Source organism: Folsomia candida, unplaced genomic scaffold, assembly GCF_002217175.1.
Source record: "Folsomia candida strain VU population unplaced genomic scaffold, ASM221717v1 Fcan01_Sc014, whole genome shotgun sequence".
Taxonomy (NCBI): Eukaryota; Metazoa; Arthropoda; class Collembola; order Entomobryomorpha; family Isotomidae; genus Folsomia; species Folsomia candida.
This window is the reverse complement of record NW_019091206.1, coordinates 2,111,653-2,132,688: the sequence shown is the minus strand read 5'-3', so window position 1 is coordinate 2,132,688 and position 21,036 is coordinate 2,111,653. Positions and strand designations below refer to the sequence as shown.

The following is a 21,036-nucleotide window of genomic DNA, read 5'->3' as shown; positions in this document are numbered from 1 at the left end:
GTTTCCGAAAAATGTCAAGCTTTTCAGGTTTTTAATAATTTATTTTCACGCCTTACTCATTGATTTCCATTCAACTGTTGACCTGTTAATGTACCTATGGAATGAGGCACTAATATATAGCAATAAAAGGGGTGTGGTACCGTTTTTTTTAAATTTCCAGTGTTGTTACGAATATAATATTTTGGAAAAAATTGGAACCTAACCCCATCCCAGATTTTTCCTTATAGTTTTCAATTTCAACGAAAACGGTACGCAAAAATTAGGCATTTGTATTTTATGATGGATCCGACTATTTTGTCTTGCTTGACAAAATCAAATTTTGCTTGACAACAAAACTTTCCCACCACAATGCACACATACACATTCTCGAATTTTAAGATCTGTAAAAAAAATTTCTAGAAATTTTAAACTGACGTTACCCTATTTAGAAATTCTCCAAGGATACAGTAGATGGAGCCTGGTGTCGTCGTTTAACTAATATTGGAACAAAATGATGTATAAAATGCACGATTTCCTTATATTCTTCTTCACCTGCAATGCAGGTTAAGAAAATTTAAAAAACTGCACTAAAATAAGAGAAATACTTTTAAAACATCATGTGTCTTATCGGATATCCGTGAGTATCTTCAGATACTATCCGACAGTGATTTTTGATTATCCAAGATTATCCTATCCGATCCAATAGAATAATGTCGGATGAAAACGGCAACCTTGTGAGAAATTACCCTCCTTAATCCATAATTAACAAGCGAGCAGTACCCTTGGTGCAGAATGCATTCATTACTAAGGGACTATACACTGAGACGAAATTATTTCCATATCTAATTTTTAGTGGGACTAATCCACCCACGGTTTTCTTAAGAATAACCCCGTCCCGAAAAGCTTTCGAGGAGGGGGCAGATTTCATCTGATTGATGCACCTGCTTGACCGCTTATTCGCCAAGGCAGCAATTAATCCAAACCCGAACAGGGCCAGTCCCGTCTCTGCCGCCATTATGGGGAAAATTGCATTCCCAATGTGCTCCAGGAGATCAAGTTTGTTTGCCAGGGTTAAATAAGTGCAGAATACGTTTACCGACACGGCATAGAACAAAATGGCGGGAAGAACGATACGTCGGTAAGATAGGTTTATGTGAAGTACTACGATCTCGAGTTGCTGGTAGAATATTACTGGAATTTTGGTGAGTTTGGTGGAACTGAATTTCAGAAACCTGCAATAACACGATATGCCGAATACATGTACATATCCCGGAACAAACTTGGAATTCACCTTTATGAGTTTACTCACAATATCGTCGCAAACATCAGTTCTCACCAAAATTTGCGAATTTGGGAATTTTAGCAAACTTTCATCATGAAAGTTTCATGTGGGAACTAAGTTTGGCAAATGTACTCAAAATTTACTACACCCAACCTCAATGTTTTTATTTCGCAAATGCGGTTCATAGCGGTCATCGTGGCCTTGGTGTTGAAAGTATTTGGTGAAATAAACAATTAGTCTGCGAAAAAAATATTTTCGAAGTGTCATCCGCATTATTTGGTCTTCGCAAAGTCGCAAATTAAGTTGCGATGCGACGGATGCGAAGATTGTGAGTACCCTCTATGTAATTAACTACAAAATGCACCGAGCTGACCTGCTTAGCGCGGTGGTGTACATGGTCACGTGTAGCAGAATTGCAAACAAGATTTGTCCAACGTTCAGGCAGATGGCAATGGACAAAGCGTAGAAGACCCAGGCTTGAAACAAAATTACTGCCATGTGTAGAAATACAACGGAGAGGGTGGCATCCTCGCTCCAGGTTGGCAATAGGGATCCGATGAAAGGCGGGATGTTCGGGTTATAAAATGTTATCATCACCATTCCAAACGGCACGAAGGCTGAGATGAGTAGACTGGACCAGGCGCACATTCGTAAAGCAAGGGACCACTGAGACAGGAAGGCTATTTCACAGATAGGCGGGTAGCCTGCAAGATTTATAAGATTTGCGAGAAATTACTGCAAGAAATTGTTTTTAGTCATTTAAATGTAACTGAAAAATACAAGAGATCGAAGACATAGGCAACATCGAGCGGATAATCTCTATAACTAATTGTAAGTGTTGTACAAAGGGCGAACCGCTAGGTGGGGCCTATTCCTTGCATTTCTTGCACCTCGCATTACTTGCAATTTCTTGCACTGCTGTGTAAGAAACATGGAAAAGGTGCCATAAATAATACACTATAAATTGCAAACTATGCGATCAATTTGCCAAACTTACCCATCTTTTGGAAACATTTATCTTCAAAGTGGAGCATCGTATTCATCAAATATACAAAAGTTTTCGGATAACACAGAATACTCGAACTTATTACCAAACCAGGAGCAAATGCAGTCGTGAACAACTCTACAAATATTTTTCGGTCATCGTTTCGCAGAAAAATTGTATGACATCCGGTCAACACGTGAATTATAATGGTGGTGATAGCGAGACCGATTTTAGTACGGCTCCAAAATGTTGGGCAAGCTGGGTAGAATTGATATCCCTTTGGGTCGAAATGGATGACCCGGATGCCGAATTTGGCCAAAAAATTGAGCTGCATATTGACCACGTGGAGGACCGACTGGAACGACATATTTGGTTGGAAAGTCTCCGATAGCTGTGACGAATATGTAGTCACCAACTTAAAGTTGGTGACTATGCCCACGAATGTGGCCAACTCCTGATCGCGCACTGGCAAAAAGCCATAGAATTTTAAGCATTTTTACAAAATGACAGACAGAATTCGAGCGTAGCCACTGGCTACTAGCCAGTCATGTATCACTTACATGAAGGCTTGGGTAGCATATTTCAATGCTTGCGTCGGAATACATAATATTGTTTGGCTAAAATGGGAATAATAATTTTGTTTGGTTAAATGCGAAGAACATTTTCGTCTCTTGGATGAATACAATATTCATAAACATGCCCATTGTTTTAAGTAAAATATGTACTTTACCCTATTTGCGTGGTCAGACATAGCGCAAATTCAGACATGTATTCAGTCAAACCTACCTTTGATTAATTAATTGACGGATTTAATCATTTTCCCGCCATATTTACCAACAGATTCACTCCTTGATTCTTTGCACGTCTTCCTTAGTTAAAAAGTTGTGGAATTTGTTTATTTGTCAAAATTTATGAACAGATTAGAAAGTAAATTTATTTGATAAATCTACAAATCTTGTACGTATTTATGTATGCTTGTCATAAAATTTCAACGCGGATGATATGATGTCAATAAAATGACCGCTTTGCACACAGGCGAAGCTAGTATGTATGTGCGACCTCGAAGATGATTATTTTATCATATTTGCATAAAAAATGTGATTTTTTCCGTTACACACATTTCATCTTAACATCTTAACGTAACCCTTCAGAAACTACGAGATGTCTGGGCAGTGTTTGCCGTGAGAAAACCACTTGCAAGAAATTACTAAAAGAAATTGTTTTTATTCGCCTGAATGTCGGTGCAAGAAATACACGAAGTGCAAGAAATAGGCGTCATCTAGCGAGCAATCCCAATAATTAAGTGTACTACAAAGTGTGTGCCTCTAGGTGGCGCATATTTCTGACAAGTTCTTGCACTTGTATTTGTTGCAATTTTTTCCGGTGCAGTGCAAGAAAGGTATAAAGACTGACTGGGATATTATTGAGACGGGGAACTTTCAAGGAAGCGTAGCGTAACTCCTAGCTACAAACACTGCAAAAGCACAATCAACCGTCTAACCCAACATTCTCTTAATATAATTAATATTTATTTCATCCTGGCAAAAATATTTTTGAAATTTACATCCCAAGCGCCTTCTTAACATTAATTCTACCCCATCCGAAAGCATTATTTGGATAATTTGACGTCGTGGTGTTCCCACAGGCCAAGTCCTTGGCATCCACGGGTGGTCGGTCTGCCGTATTTTTTAACGCGGACAATACATCATCAAATTTCCACGACGGGTTAGCAGAGAGCATTAAAGCAACCGCCCCAGCATTGGGACAGGCCATACTCGTTCCCGACATGACACTGTAAAGGTTAGTTTTTCTATTGCTGTCGAACCAGGCAGAGTAAATGTCCACCCCGGGAGCAGTTACCTGAGTAATATGGTATACAATATTGGTTAACCTTTTGGATACTGACGTTACATTTCTTGAAAAGTCGTTCGCTACCAATTTCAAACTTTTGTGTATTCCAAGAACTTAAAAAAGCTCGAGAATCCACGTTTTAACATTGTGTTGATACATATAGAAAAAGTTCAAAATTTTGGCATTAAATGGTCACAGAACGAAGTGGTCACTATTTCCTATGGAATTTTACACTTTTTCCATCGATTTGTTTAACTATTCCTGTTTTTATTCCTGATTTTGTCTCGTAGTCAATGGTAAATTTTCAAATTAAATAAGAACACATGATGCGACAAATTTGGTCGTCCTGTGAGGGCAAGGAAAATACGTATGTGAATTTGGTCTCAATGAGGTTAATATGTTGAATTGATTGTTTGGTCATTGAATTATGTTTGAGTGTGTGCATGCTAAACAAACTTTAACGGTGTAGATATGTCACCAAACCTTCATGATTTAAGACCTTATTACCATGGGACGAAATTTCATCGAGATATAATAATTTCAACACAAAATGGTTAATAGTTGGAAGCAGATCGGAAAAATTTCGCCCCACGTGGTAGTCAGGGTTCCTGGGTCGGGTTTTTGTGGGTCGGGTTTTTGGGTGGGTTTTTGGGTCGGACCCGACCCAAATTTTTCACTGACCCGACCCATTTGGGTCTTGGGTTTTTTAAAATGCAATCAGGCATCAGGATTCGTGCATTTATTATTCTCTCCATCATCTGATCGAAGTATTTTTCTATTTCTTTCAGTGTTTTATCTTATTATTTAACATTTCATATTTGTTACAACGTACAATTATCAAAATGAGCGGACAGCGCAAGCAACTACCCTACACATGCGAAATCAACGTGAATCTTAGTTTATCATTGTCACAGATACTCGCTATTTCAGGTACTCAAGCACTTATTATTTTGCAAGTACATTATAGGTGAAATAAGTAAAACGGTGTTAATTGTCTGCTTAATTTGCTTCATAATTACCTGGCATTATAATAACATGAAAAACCCAAGACCCAAAAACCCATAAAACCCAAAAACCCGCAAAAACCCATGGGTCGGGTTTTATTGTCGTTTGGGTCGGGTCTTAGGAACCCTGGTGGTAGTAAAGCCTCAACCATCTAGGTTAACCTCATTTAGACCAAATTCACCATATGAGGTATTTTCCTTGATGGCACTTGACGACCAAATGCGTCATATGGTAAACTTTTACTTAATTTTAAAATTTGCTATTGATTACCAAAATCATGCATGAAAATGGGAACAGTTGAAAAACTCGATGGGAAAAAAGTGGAAAATTCCGTAAGAAATGGTGGTGCTTCTGTGACAATTCCCAGCCAAAATCATGAACTTTTCTATATCAACGTAATCTTAAAAAGTGGAATTTTCCGATTTTTTGAGTTTTCGGATTACAGAAAAATTCGCAATTGGCAGCGAACAGCTTTTCATAAAATTTAACATCCATATCCATGAGGTTAAGTCACACATTGACGTAGTTAGTGTTAAAGAATCTATTTTTTTGGTAGTATTCTGTATGAATCCCGATTAGTGCGGAACACTACTAAAATATCTGAAGATTCGACCAACCTCCGGTTTAATAGCACCACTTTTAGCAAAACCCCTCCCACTAGTTTTACTCATGGTATCATTGATGCTTGTCGACCCGACCGAGATAACATTTGGCTGATCTCCTGGAGAACCTGCACTCCTACAAAGGTCGCCGTGATTTCCTATGGCAAAAATCGGGATGATTCCAACCTCCCTCCAACTTTGGATGATATCACCGAACTCGGAATTCCCACTTCCACCCACCCAACTGTTGCTCACGATGTGCGGCCTCTGCTGGAAGATCCATTGCCCACAAATCCTAAAAGCAATTTCCTTGCTGGACCCGTTAGCTAGAAATGCTTTGCACGCTATCCATTTTGCACCCGGGGCAACGCCGATTCCTTTCGTCCGACCGCAGATGATCCCTAATTATTTAAAATTGGGGTAGAATGGTACCCAAATCTTAGATCTAGTTGATGAAATTGTTCGCATTCTCACCCATCACGTGGGTCCCATGACCGTACTTGTTCGTATCGATTGGTGTGGTCGAATTACTCTCTCCAGAAGCGTCCAACCATTTGCCGGCATAGTTATCTTTCAAAGCCTCGTGTCCAGCATACACGCCGCTATCAATGGTTGCCACGACGATATTTTCTCCCTTAGTTTTCCCCCATACGGACGGGGCTCCTATCTTTGAAACTGTAAACGAAAGCGAAATATGAAAACCAGAGATGCAATTTTTTATTAACCTCTAACTCACGTCTAAAAAATCCTCAATTTATTACATACTTCTAACTCTCGTCTCTTCTAAAAAATTACTGTTATTTTTCCTCTATTTAGCTCTAGCTCTGCTCCAAAAAAGTTCTCAAATTTTTACATCTCACTCTCGTCGCTTCTAATTTGCACCAAAAATATCAACCACTAACTCTATTTCCCACTCCCTCAAGCTCTCTAATTAGAGTTAAAGGTAAAATCGCATCTCTAATGAGAACACAGAGCGTATCTTTGACATCCAATTACAAAAATTGTGCATCTGAATTTTTGTAAAAAAAAATGAACTTTCTGAACATATTTACCTCCCCATTGTGCCTTAATTTGTCGAATTTCCCGCTTGTGAATGGGATCACTGCCAACCTCTACCGGATCAATCGTGGCGACAAACTGTTCTCGAATGTGGAAAACACCCGGGAGAGCTCCCAGAATTCGAACGGCTTTCAAATCCACATTGTTTAAACCGATGTGGTTCGAGATCCAAAATGGGGTGGCTGATTTGGATATTCCAAGTCCTCTGATGACCGCCATGAAGGGTGCTTGTGACGCAGCGGTGGCTTGTTTCATTAAGGCCTTCATCATACCCGCTTTGGCAGCCCCGATCAGAAATTTTAAGGCTGGATTGCGCATAACTTTACTAAAAAGGGAGGGCAGCTCCAGCATGACGTCGGCCTTGTCACCATTCTTCAATTTGAATAAAAGCTGAGTACAAATGGATCCAGAGCGCGCGGAGTTTGAACAGTTGCAGAAAGCTGCCAGTATTAGGGTGACGCTGCACAGCGAGATCCTCCTGGATTGAGGACTCATCGAGAATTGTAATGTATTTATTTACATATTTAGTTAGTTAAGTGAATTAAATGAAGAAGAGTGCATGTGTGTGCACATACATACGAACATACTTACAATGCGAAGGTGTCCGCGGGTTACCTCGGATTTCGGCAGGATCAATTTTAGCTTGTTAAGGGTCAAAAATAAGTAGACACGTGTTTTGGTTTTGGGATGAATGCGCTTTTTTGACTGCATGACGGATTTTTTAAAAATCAGAGAAAATTTCATATTTTCAAAACGCTATAACTTTTCGAATTTTGGCGCGATTTAAAAGATTCGAAAACACTTATCCCTAAAATTACCTAGTTGATTTTTCAAAAATGCATTCTCCATTTTTTTAGATTTTGAATTTTGTCTTTTTTATAGTGTAAATATGTATCTGAACCTCACCTTAGACTAACAATTATGAGCATAGTTCACACCAGTAAAGTCGGCTAGTTTAGAATTAAGTTAATGGACTTCCCCGACAGTTATGTAAAATTTAATTACAGCATGTTTTAGCAAGTAGAACCGGGACATCCGCAAATGGGCCATTGGCTGAAATTGATTTCAAGAATAAAATTTTAATGGTGCAATTGATTTATTCTATTCCAACCATCATTTGAAAACAATAAATTCATTAAAATCGATTTATGTAAATCATATTAATGCGTTTCATCCGCTGTATTGTTTGTACCATTTCCGATGAATTGAACATCTGCATTACCGAAGTACCTAAACTATACAAACATACATACATAAATTCATTAACCAATGGGGTTTGTAAGACAACATTTTGAAAAACGGGTAGTCGTGACCCGGTATGCACAAGATTGCGTATCGAATGCTCTTCGCATTGCGTTAATTCGATATACGTTCGATTCGATTCGATTCGATTTATCGTATTATAAGCGCATTCGTTTAGCATGCAAATAAAGAACCTGAAAACGAATACGTTCGTTGGCGTCATATCGAATGCGGATAGAATACGATATAGGAGTGTTTTGGATCCCGTGGACTTTCTCACGATCGAATTCATATCATACACTGATTAACGCATCAAAATCGCACCTCATTTTTTCTCATTCATTCCGAATACGAATAGCATTTTTATAAAGAATTAGAGGGAAACTTGATCCACTCCATGCGGCTCGCTCTTTCATTCACTCATCTGCCTCCATCTTATCCACAATGGCAAGTGCAAAATTTTCAGTTGTGAATTTTTATAAAGAGAAAAAAGTAGCAACGGTTTTGACTTCTTGGCTAGATGCACGCTTTATATACTGCGCTTGGCCTTCTGGACCCTGTGCTGCCGACAAATTAAAGACTTTTGCACCGCCTGAAAAAGCCTGGCCAAAGTATCCTTGTAAACATATAAAATTTGCAGGTAATTTAAACTAAATAAAATTTTTGTAGAAATTTTGTAAACATTCATTTAACGATTCAAAGTAATTAAATTTTAATAATTAAATTAAGAAATTCTTTGTTTTTTATAGACTCTTTAGAAGAAGCTAACCGCTACCGTGACAAGGCTCAATTTCAGTCGGAGGTCGACTCGTCAGCGCCCGAGAGCCCCCACTTTTCCAAGACAAAACCCCGTCGTAAGAAGATTCAAGTTAAAAAGCCAGCATCGTTTTCTGCCGACCAGGAATCGGACAGTCTCTCATCGAACGAGGAAGAAAACGACCAACTTTTTAAATTTAGGTGGTGAGCATTATGCCATAATTTTATCAATTCTAAGTGCATTTTTTCAAGTATTAGTATGCATGTAATATAATAACACACTGTTAATTTTGCTTTCGATTAGAATCCGAGATTCCGTCAAATACAGATACTGCACCAGACGACGACAACGTGGAGATTAATGGCCAGGAGGGTGGATCGAGTGAGCTACAAATAGAAGTAGTTGATGATGTTTCGAATTATGTTGTCGTCCCCCTTCAAGAACTTGAAAACATAAAAACAGAGCTTAAAAGTAAACATGAGTGTTAAAATTGTGCCTCATCAAATTTGCAAATACCATTTGTAATTTCTCCTTTTACAGATTTACAATTGACAGTGGCGGAAAACCTCGTAAAAATTAACGGGAATTTGGAGGAATTGCTGCGGCGGTCGAACCTCGTAGGTGGCATAGTTGAGGAGATAGCATGCGACCACCCAACTCTCCCTGTGACTACTATTGAGAATTTTGACAAGTTGTCAGAGTGGATAAAAACTCGAGAGAACAAAATAAAGTTGGTAAGCTGTTTGAACTTGCGGCACATGATATGTCACACGGAAAATTATTTGGTGATACGGGCTGAAAAATTTATTTAATATTTTTGAACGGTTAACTAGGTTGCGAAACTAAGGATTTTGGGCGGAGCAAACTCCGAGGAGATAAGCAAACGCGTTTTGGATTATCTGTTTGCTAAGAATATTGCCAAAATTGTAACTTTAACGGGGGTGGGAAAAGGGGTCTTGCGTGGTTTTCGTGATTCCGGGCTTATAGATTTGATCAATAGTAAGCAGGCAGTTACCTTCTATTTTATAAAAAACTAATGAGGATAATATAAATAATGTTACGGTCAGTAATAATGAAATAATTTATTAACTATTTAGGTAGTGTTCGGGCAACTAGTGGTGGTGAGCAATTTACAACTGCAAAGGCGGAAGCTGCAATTAAGAAATGGGTCAAAAATAAAAGCGACTCGAGGGCGGAAACAAGATGTCTGGGCGCGTCGCGAAGTCTCTCCGTTCCCAACAACGAAAACGACGAGAACAACTGAAGAGGTTGTTAGAAAAAATGCGAGGTGCCCCGAGCGCGAATAGTTTTAAAAGTACAAATACTAATACACGGAATATTAATTGTTATTCTCATACAGATTGTTTAGATAAAAATGTAAATCATTTAAATTCAGGTCTAGCTTCATCACAAACTAATATTAATATAGAAGACGAAAACGAATTGTATATCGATATGTCACAAGAAACAATTGTCCCTATTGGCCAGGAAATTAGGAGCTGGGTTTTAAAGCATAATGTAAACCACAGTTGTCTTAGAGATTTACTAAAAATTATACATGGTCATAACATTCCTTGCGATTTACCCCTTGATCCAAGGACTTTAATGGAAACAACTCGATTGGTTAATGTTCAACAAGCTAGTGGTGGGTCTTTTGTCTATTTTGGTATTATGAGTGGCGTAACAGATCGTTTTCTAGCTGGTCTTCGTCCATTGTCACAATTTAGCTCCCCAATACATATTAAGCTTCAGAACCAGGTACCTCATCCATTGCTTAGCGTAAGGATTGGAGTGGATGGGATACCTGTCTCCAAAAGCAATAACAAACAATTCTGGCCTGTTTTAGGAGTTCTTGATCAAAGCCAATGCCAAACTCCATTTGTTATTGCTTTGTATTATGGAAATTCTAAACCTACCGACCAACAGTTCCTTCAACCCTTTGTGCAAGAATGCAAAGAATTGGAAGAGAATTGTATTGTTGCTGGGAAGCCATTTTCTTTTCGAATTTCTGCCATTCTTGCTGATGCTCCAGCTCGCAGTTTTCTGAAAAATTGTAAAGCACATAATGCTTATTATGGGTGTGAACGGTGTAATGAAGAGGGTACGTGGAGTGGTAGGGTAATTTACCATGATTCAAATTGCAATCCCCGATCTGATTTGTCATTTGAAGAAATGATCGATGAGGATCATCATAATGGGGAAACAATACTAAAATGTATTTCAATTGGTTTAGTTAGTCAGGTACCTCTGGATTACATGCACCTGGTGTGCTTGGGCGTAACCCGAAAATTACTAAGGATGTGGGTAAAAGGAAAGCTACCACATAGATTACCAAGTAGGGACGTTTTATTAATATCCAAACGTCTACTTCGACTCAGACCATTCTTTCCTTCAAGCTTTCAAAGAAAGCCAAGGTCTCTTGTTGAAATTGATCACTTTAAAGCTACGGAGTTTAGAACTTTTCTGCTTTATACAGGAGTTGTTGCTTTAAAAGGGATAATAGATAGAAAGCAATATAAATGTTTTTTGTTATTTCACTGTGCCATTTTCATATTGTTATCTTCTAATGCTTCTGAGCCTGAGTGGAACAGTTTAGCAAAATCTTATCTTTGTAAATTTGTTGAAAATTGTTGTGCACTTTATGGACGCGAGTTCCTAATATACAATGTGCACAATCTCTTACACATAAATATCGATGCAGTAAATTACGGGAATCTTGATAGCTTGATAGCAAGTACTTTCCCCTTTGAAAACTTTATGCAGAAAATCAAACACATGTTGCATTCGCATAATTTCAAACTGCAACAGGTTGCAAAAAGAGTTTTGGAAATGCAAAGTTTGGAAAGGGAAGATAAAGAACCTGACAAAAATAATTCACTATGGTTTGAACACGCGTGTAAAATAGGTGACAATTGCTTCTTGCATAAATCAGGAGATATATTAGTTTTAACAAATTTGCTTACTAAATGCAAAAATGAGAATGTAAGATTTGAGGCACAAAAATATATAATTCGTAGTAAACTAGATGAGTATCCTATGGATAGTTCTTTGTTAGGAATTTTTGTGGTAGAGAAGCTTTCTGATAAGTTTACAATTGTTATTAATGCAAGCGATATTGTATGTACATATTTTCGAATGTATTTATCTGACAAAGTTGTTTGTATTCCACTTTTGCATACAATAAAATAAAAAGAATAAATATAAAATTTGAGTACTTATGTCCGAATGAAAACCGCATTAGCAACACAGTCAACAAACAGTATGAGAAACGCATGCATTTTCCCATGTACTAAACGAATTCGATGTCTCGCATTCGACCTGCCACCGTTCCTAGCATGCGACTCAGATTCGTTTCTTGCATGCGGACCGTAAGTTCCGAGGCGACAAACACGAAGGCGAATCGAACTCGGCCGTCGAATTGATATCGCGTTCGATACGTATTCTCTGTGCACACCGGGGACTGCTTAATGAGCCTTTTGAAATTCAAAATTTGAATACCCCAGACCCTGGGAGTGGGACAAAATTCGAAAACTATTGTAACCCCTACACCAAAAAGCTTAGCAGTCCTGGAAACATATCACAAAGGAGGAATCTGCTTCCTGACCTTCAATGCCTGAGCGGTGACCTTTCAAGACAAAATTCGGCTTCCCTGAGAATCTCCGTCAAAATTTAAAAGTTCAGCATAATTCTTATTCTTAGATTATTAAAAGTCAAAGACTGTTAAATTTTGGTATTTTAAAGCACATTTATAAGCACTGACAATATTATAGGACATTAAATGAAGAATTTTAAGAACTTAGCTTACGCCACTAAATTATGTCTGTTGCTGGATTTCAGTCTGTTGCTGGATTTCATTCATGACATACCGTAAAATCTCTAATGGAGGCCGGTATCTACTAATAGCCGGGTGTCCAATTGTGGCCGGGTCAAAAATGCTGTAAAACGGTTTATACACCGGGTCTCTTATTGTGTCCGGGCCTCTATATTACTCCAATTATAGTCAGCGCCTACTGTACATCCAGATTCAATCATATTATATGTAATAATGTAAATTGTTGTGATCGTTCTTGGAAATTTCTGGATGGCTGGTCTCTAATTCTTGCCGGGTCAAAAATTTATGAATCACAGTATAGGCCGGGCCTACAATTTTTGCCGGTCTCCAATTGAGGCCTGGTCTCAAAATCCAAATTTTAAATAGTGGCCGGAAGTCTCTAAATATTAGAGATTTTACGTTACATATGCTAATCAAGAGAGTTTTCATTATTCAGGACAAGTTTTTACTGACGGACGCATATTGTTACGCTCGGGCCAGCTATAACTGGCCGGAATACTCGTTGTCGATGACGAACTATGTACGTCGACATGGTTTGTCTCGTGCAACACGTGCCGTGTTGGCGATACTGCACTGTTGTTTATATTTACATATGTAAACGCGAAGCTTGTTCCTAACCTACGTGCGAGATTAACATTTTGGTAGGCAAAGCGATTCGACGTATTTAACCATAGTTTTTTGTCAAACCTGCCAAAATTTTAGTTTTTATATTCAACACGCACTCTAATGGTAAATAAATAACTTTCAAATGACAATGCTTCTATTTTGTGACAAAATGATTATCTATAATTATTTTGTGACAAAATGATTATGCATATAATTATTTTGTTTGATTGTCAGATTGTGGAGGATGTGACAGTTGCATTGAGATATTGACATCATATCTTTCCACTTCAAGTTCCAGTCTCCAGGTTTCCAGTTATGACTGCTTTGAAAACGAGTCATTGGTATAACGCAATATTTGGTTTGGCCAAAACGGTTTAAAACTAGATGCGAGATGTGTCGGAAGCTCTGCTTGGTGGTCGCAGAAAATTCAGCGATTACGTCCCTAATTCTTTCTACCCTCGTCTCACCTTAGTTTGCAAAGTTTCAAAGGATACGAAATACTGGTCCATTTTGGACCGTATTGCGACACGAAGCCAAATATGGGATCTAATTCTGCTCTACGTAAACTACAAGAACCAAAAAATTACTCGCTGCGAATTTTACGCGTTTCAGAAATATTGGGTTGGGGAATTGAGACGACGACAGTACCAACTAGCACAATATAGTCGAGAAATATTAAAAAGACAGTCGGGTCTCTCGAAACAATGTGTCCCTTAATACCAGCACATTAATATAAGAGTTTGTAATGACTATTGGCCTAGCAAAATTGAAAAGTATGAAAATCCAAACAATTCTAAATTCGTATTTTTGTACAATATTTTTCGGCTATTTGTGTGCAATTTTTTTTACTGTCGTCGTCTCAATAACTCACAGAGATTTGATTTTTGGCTCTTGTAGTTAAAGTAGAGTGACATATGGTCCCACGCTCACCGTGTCTTGATCTGAAAAGCAGTGTCAACTGATGATCCGCGACATTTTAATAAACAATAAACAAACAAACAAACAAACAAACCTATCCCCCAAGTGCGTCGCAACACGGTCAAAGATGGCCATGAATGTCATGCCCTGGGAAACTTTTGCGCCCGAATAAATCAGCAACTATGACGAATTTCGAAATAATGATATCCTTCATTTCGTCATGTACAATCAAGGCGAATTCAACGCCGTCGACAGTTTTCATCTAACTCAACAATGGGATACTGGGGAGAAAACTCCCCTCCCCCTGGGGACGTGTTGCAGTGAAACTTTTATTTTTATAATCCCTGTGCCACATAATGTTTGATTATATCCAAAATATCCAAAATATGCAATGTTTGAATTTTAAGAAATTTTTAAAAATCTTGCATCACTGTGCAATAAAAAAAAGTCAACTTCACATTTATTGCGATAACATCCACCGATAAGGCATATGTACGTTGTGTTATTAAATTAATTTACCAGGCTGGATTTATGATTATATTTACCACTGATATCCAGCTTATTCACACCTGACTAAAGTTTTGTACACGTAAGGTAAGTAATCATCTCGTTACTCAACCTGAACTTCGCAATTCCATCGCAACTCGATAATACTTTAATAATCCCCACATCACAAGCCTCTGCCATCCTAACGTCCTGCCAGTCAGTCAAGTCCATCTACCTCACCCAGCACAACATTTTATTTCTCTCGAGAAAGCATTTTAAGAAATTTAAATTAAAATCCGTCCCCTCAAAATGTTGCCAGTCACCCGTCCCATTTTGGCCCTACTTGTTGTTCTCCTCTCGATCGGGGCGCAGGCTACGAAGACCCGCACAATTTCCGCACTCGAGCTTTTAGCTAGTGCGAAGGTTTTGCAAAATGCGATCGGCTCCTTGGACGATGCTGGATGGACGGCGACGATGCAGCCCGAGGACAATTTTGGCGAGGCAAAAATCAAACAATTCGAGGGGTTCGAAGGTTTGAGGGGTGCGGTCGATGTGCTCCCAGGGATTAAAGGATTGGACGGAGTGGACGACGTGGCTAACGAAGAAGAGCGTAAGGAATTTTAATTAGATGTACAATTTTTAAATGCGCAAAAATTTATTTTGTATGTACAACAATTCATCTGACCGTTAATCGTGTAACGAGTTTATCAGAGTTTAGGATTTATTACAGGATTGGATTAATCGTGTAATAAATGGTTTATTGGTCCGCAATTGTTTTGTTTTGCTCGTTATACTCTTCATGGTTTGGCTTTCTTATCTATCTGCCTGCAGATAACGTAGATAGATAACGTAGTAATAAGTCATCCACGTGCGGAATTTTATATCGATGCACCGATACTAGTTAAAATTTGTCACCAGGTTGGTATTAGTCTTACTGCAATTGGGTAATAAATTCAAGCATGCAATCTATTTATTTGCCAAATTTATTTTTATCATTTTGGAAAATGTCAACTAAGAATAATATTAAGATGAATTGGATGCAGAGTAATTACGGGGCTCAACCGGTTCGGTGATAATATGTTATAAAAACGGTAATAATAAATTCCTGGAAATTTGACTCATTTCTTGATGTAGAGTAACAAATTTTGCACCGTAGGACAACTTTCCCGAAATTTTGTATGTTAATATTATTACCGTTTTTGAAACAAATTAAAATATAGCCAGCTCTGTAGGATTGGGTGTCAAATTGACCTCGTCATATTGACATGCGGCAAGTTGACCTGGCTACAGGTTGGCTTCATGCCATATTGACCCAGCGGCACATTGACCCAATGCTATATGTATATACCACCACTGTATATTTACAAAACAATAATACACAATAAAGGCAACTGAATTTTTCATTTTTTTCTCTATTTTCGCGAAAAATCGGATTTATTTATACTGTAGTTCGTATTGTAGTGCGTATAATATTGAAGTTTCAGATAGTTCCTTCGCATGTCCAATGGCAATAGTTTTTCGAATTTTTAAATATTTTCGAAAATTTTATACTGTTATGAACCAATCAAATTTTGAGAAAATTTTGAAACAAATAGTTGAGTTTGCTATTGGACATGATACATGAGACAGAAAATATCTGAGACTACGTTGTAGTCTCAGATATAGTAGTTTGTAGAAATATTCGAAAATTTTTTTTTGTTTTATATTGTAATAACGTTGGACTAATTTTTGACTCGAATTTAATATGAAATAAAATTAAATATACAGTGGTGGTACATATATTGGGTCGATCTGTCGGCGGACAGATAAGTTACCAGGTCAATGCACTCCTGGGTCGCGAAGTGTTGCTGGCCCAATATGTGCCCGTCAATTTGTCGCGGGTCAATCTGACACCCCACCGCACTGTAGAGCCTCGTAGTTCCTTTGTACGGTAACGATGTATGTATTACTATATAGAAACTGCGTCAAAATCTGAGGTAACATCAACCGAGGAGCTCTCCCCCCTTCAAGAGTGCAGAGAACCAGCGATTGAGGAATTTCCGAAAGATTTATTTACCAAGGCTCAACTGCAATCTGGCTGGATAACGATACATATTTTAGTCACCATTTACCTCTTCTACGCCCTTGCAATTGTTTGCGATGACTATTTTGTCCCCTCCGTGGAAATTATGGCGAAAGGTTGGAAAAATATTTTAACATTGCAACCTGGCAGACGCCAGAGCAAATACAACAGTTTATTGGATGCCTTGGTCTAATTGTGAGGATAAATTGTTACTAGATAGTAGTGATATCACCAGGTGGTGACACATTGTTGCCAGACGGTAAGAAATTATTACAGGATAGTGATAAATCCTTACCGCACAGTAGCAAAGATGTTACCGAGTTGTTTGACCATTGACAGTATATTTTTTTGTTAGTACACGGTAACAATTTCCTCTACTGTACTGCTGACCATACATATGCTCCATCTTCTGGATTAAATTCTAATGTCATTTTTTTAAATATTTTCCAGCGTTAAATATTCCAAGTGAGATTGCCGGTTGTACAATTCTTGGTATATCGAACTCTTCACCGGAACTTTTTACCAATATTATCGCTACCTTCGTGGCTAAGGGAGATCTTGGCATTTCATCGATCGTGGGTGCATCCGTGTTTAACCTCTTCGCAGTAGCTGCTTCAATTGGGATAATTTGCAGAAAGGTATAGTAAATAGTAGAACAGTTTCAAACCAATGGTTGGAAATTGCACATAAAATCATAGTAGTCTAAAATCCAGGGTTTCAGATGACATTTATCATCCATTGGTATTAATTGGTAAAATCAAGCTAAAGTTGGGTGACATCAAATATTTCACAAGAATTATTATAATAAATTTAAATTCGGGCACTGAGACTTATCGAGTAACCTTAAAACTATGAAAATATATCATTCATGGTCCTAGATATTCGGTGAATGCAATAAATTGTACTTCGTTTTAATTTACCCCTTTTACATTGACACGAATTAATGTCACAAATGTCAATTGAGGTCAGTTATCAATTGAAAGATCAAATATAAGAGATCAAAGAAATTGCTAAAAAGGGAACAATAAGTTGTACAAAATTTAAATTGATTAACCCACGCTCAGCAAATTGTAACTAACAATTTAAGCCACGTATTTAGATATGGAAATATTATTTTTATCATTTTCGTAAAAGATACATATTTAGCTAAACGGGTGGTATAACTCGTGCACAATTTGTCAACCATGTAAGCTTTTTTTTGGGAAGTCAAAAATAATTTGCCAGCATATTGTTAGCGTAGATGTTCATCCGCGGGTCTGATACTTGCACACCATAAATTTTAGGTGTTCACACCACCTGGGAGGAAGCTGGCCCCCATGAACCGTCATGGCTTTAATTATTTTTGTATAGACCAGCTTATCGATCTAGTAACACGTGATAAAATTGGATCCAATTCGGTCCACGCAGAGTAGAGTTATCGACTTCCGAGCCTCGATAATTGCCCATCTGTGCTCATCTAAAATGTATGGCGTGCATGTTCCAGACCCTCATTAGAACATCTACCAAGAAATATTCTGAAAAATATATCTTTTGAATTTCCCCAAAACCTAGCTGCGACATTGAGCCAATTTTTTGCCGTATATTTTCTAGAACGGCGCTAAAATCGAGTGGTACCCATTATCCAGGGATTCTTTAGTCTATATCATATCCGTGGGAGTTTTGGCCTTAATTTTAGGTGACAACCATGTTCATTGGTATGACGGGTTAGTCCTCGTCCTCATGTATTGTGCCTATATTGTTGGTAAGTGTGACACCTTATTTGTATACTCCGCGATTATTATAGCTATGTAAGACCTCGGTAGTGGCAGATTCTGTCCGCATAACTCGCCCGCTAAGGGAAACGTCAGACTCATAACGAGAGAATTCTTGATGATTGTGTTGTTTTGGGCAACGAGTGGTCCCCCGTTCCCCCAGTTGTTGATTTAATGTCATTCAGTGTCATTAATTTCGTTAAATTGAGGTCATATTTCAGAAAGATTGACCACGATTTGGCGGCATAAAATTCAAAAATGGCTACAACCAGATAGATCTGGATATCAGATTGAGATTGTGACTTCAGAGGGTCGTGGCTATGCTAATCAAGGAGCATGTATTTATGTACATTATAACTTCTCAAATAATTACATTTATTTTACCAAGCACAGTTATAATTTTCAACAAAAGGACTCACGCCTTTGTAAAAAGTATGCTTCGACGTGTCAAGTATTGTTGCCAAGGGAAGCGAGGGAAAACTCGGAACTGCATGACTACCGTTTCCACTTTAAACAGTTTAAACAGCGTGATCAGCAGTCCCAGCAAGTTGGATGAAGAAGAAGATGAAGAACAACCAATTCCTGAAGAATTTGATGAAGGTGCACATACATAAATTAAATTGACTTAAAATGATTTTTGGTTATCAATTTTACCGTAGATTAAATCCTGTCAGGCATTCAAAATAATACTTTTTTATGAATCGCCAACGTGCGGAGTCACTATGGGATTCAACCGAGTTTGTGATAATCAGTTATAAAAACGGTAATGATAAATTCTGGGAAATTTGAATTTATACATGGTAAAAAAGTAGCAACTTTTTTAACCGAAGTGTAATAAATTCAAATTTCCCTGTACTTATTATTACCGGATTTATAGCAGATGATCACTAAATTTACTAGCCTAACTAAACTCATTAGAATATTATTTTGCGTATAATAAACCATATTGACACTGCATGATAATAAGAATGCGACCGATTTCGTAGAATCACGAATTTGGTGGTGGTGACAATTTTGTCTTGCATAAAATTACCTGGTGATTCAGGATTACCATCTTTTTCGGAGGTTAATTACCATAAAATTTAATTCCTTCGTCTCTTATTTTTAGCAACAATGCCAATCTGGCCACTTCCATACGGCGAGTCGTACTTCTACTGGGCCAAGTTCATCATCGGCTGGCCAATCCGACTCGTATACAAGGGCACCGTGCCCGACTGCAAAATACCCACTGTTCGAAAATGGTTTCCCGTCACTTTGTTTGCCTGCATCGTTTGGAACACGATTCTTTGTTACTTGCTCGGCTGGATGGTTACCGTGATAGGTACATAAATATGTCAAATGTAAGAAACCACATTACGTAACAACAAATGTACATGCAGGTTGGACTTTTGGAATTCCGGACACTGTCATGGGCATCACGCTCTTCGCCATGGGGACATCTGTACCACAAGCCGTTTCTTCCATTATAGTTGCAAGACGGGGTACTGTGAAATCTGTTTTGTACTTACATTGAACTGAATTTTCCAGAATTCTTACCAATTTCTTCTCACCTTTAAAAATACTATTGCTAAAGACCAACTGTGACCCTAAATAATTTTGCTGACTGTTTAAAATCCGAGAAAACCTCGCTAAAACTGAACCGTGACTTATCGGTAGAAATATTTTTATCGGAATGAATTATTCAACAACTTGAAACACGAACAAATTAGTTGCTAAGATAGAGGTTCCTAGTCTCAATTAAATTATTACCGGTTAAGTTATTATCGGTCGGGTCTTTGCTGTTATCCACGCGGGTAGTACTTCTTTTAATCGCTCCACTTAATTCATAGGAATGGGAACCATGGCAATGAACAATGCCATTGGGTCAAACATTTTCAACATTTTGGTCTGTCTGGGTGTCCCGTGGATGATTCAAACTCTAATACTTGTCGGAGATTCGACCGCCAACGAACGCTATATCGTCATGAGTTCGCGCGCCCTGGGTTACACGGCGTTCATCCTGATCGGCTGCATGGTCGGTCTCTACGTTACGATCGCCCTCAACAGATTCACGATAGATTTAAAAGTCGGCCTTGTCGCTTTAGGCAGCTATGTCATCGCGATTACTTTGGCATCCCTGTTTGAACTTAATGTCTTTATGGATGTCAACCTCCCATTGTGTAAAGACTAAGAGGTTTACTTATTAATTTATTTCATGTTAGAAATGTTATAGTTGTATTTTTAAATTGCTTAATTTTCGTGAGTGGATGAGAGTGAGGTCAAGATAAACGCTGTATGGTTAAAAATCTGGCAATAAAAAATAATTTACTGGTCAGCGGTTAGCTGATACATTTGAAAATTTATGAAAACTATTTATCATCAGTTTCGGGACATATTTATGTGAAATGCATATTCACATAGCCAAACAGTAATTCATTGGGTTGCTTTTATTCAAGTAATAAATAGCATGTCTTTGACCTGCGGTTTTTGCCCTTAAACCCGTGAAACATTTTGTTTACATCACTAGAGTACGAGGGGTGATCAGACATTCAGTGTAAAGTTAATTTCAAGGGTAACTTGTGAACGCGCCTGCCAAGTGCCGACAAATTTGGTACATATAATCTTGAAGGTCACATGGTC

The 21,036-nt window shown here is 38.1% G+C and overlaps 3 protein-coding genes across 4 annotated transcripts; 2 read left to right on the top strand and 1 right to left on the bottom strand.

The window, feature by feature from the left end:
• Window positions 1-3,806: 3,806 nt before the first annotated feature.
• Window positions 3,807-7,258, bottom strand: LOC110856087 (subtilisin BPN'). Its single transcript, XM_022104528.1, has 4 exons — window positions 6,757-7,258; window positions 6,179-6,379; window positions 5,720-6,105; window positions 3,807-4,106 (listed from the first exon to the last, which is right to left on the bottom strand). Exons 1-4 carry the CDS (start codon window positions 7,256-7,258, stop codon window positions 3,807-3,809), a joined length of 1,389 nt encoding a protein of 462 aa, XP_021960220.1.
• A 1,762-nt stretch (window positions 7,259-9,020) lies between these two features.
• On the top strand, window positions 9,021-10,807 carry LOC118437619. The gene is made up of 5 exons (XM_035856789.1): window positions 9,021-9,026; window positions 9,074-9,233; window positions 9,303-9,496; window positions 9,596-9,761; window positions 9,860-10,807. Exons 1-5 carry the CDS (start codon window positions 9,021-9,023, stop codon window positions 10,024-10,026), a joined length of 693 nt encoding a protein of 230 aa, XP_035712682.1. The 3' UTR covers window positions 10,027-10,807.
• A 3,967-nt stretch (window positions 10,808-14,774) lies between these two features.
• Window positions 14,775-20,768, top strand: LOC110855911 (sodium/potassium/calcium exchanger 3). 2 transcript variants are annotated; one of them, XM_022104325.2, is made up of 8 exons: window positions 14,775-15,214; window positions 16,561-16,782; window positions 17,117-17,304; window positions 18,257-18,407; window positions 18,811-19,017; window positions 19,526-19,738; window positions 19,797-19,898; window positions 20,247-20,768. In XM_022104325.2, the coding sequence occupies exons 1-8, from the start codon at window positions 14,914-14,916 to the stop codon at window positions 20,585-20,587; spliced, it is 1,725 nt and encodes a 574-aa protein (XP_021960017.1). In that variant the 5' UTR covers window positions 14,775-14,913; the 3' UTR covers window positions 20,588-20,768. The 2 variants fall into 2 exon arrangements, with proteins under 2 accessions (XP_021960017.1, XP_021960018.1); XM_022104326.2 differs by lacking the exon at window positions 14,775-15,214 and adding an exon at window positions 16,883-16,925 and having other exon boundaries at window positions 16,602-16,782.
• Window positions 20,769-21,036: the final 268 nt, after the last annotated feature.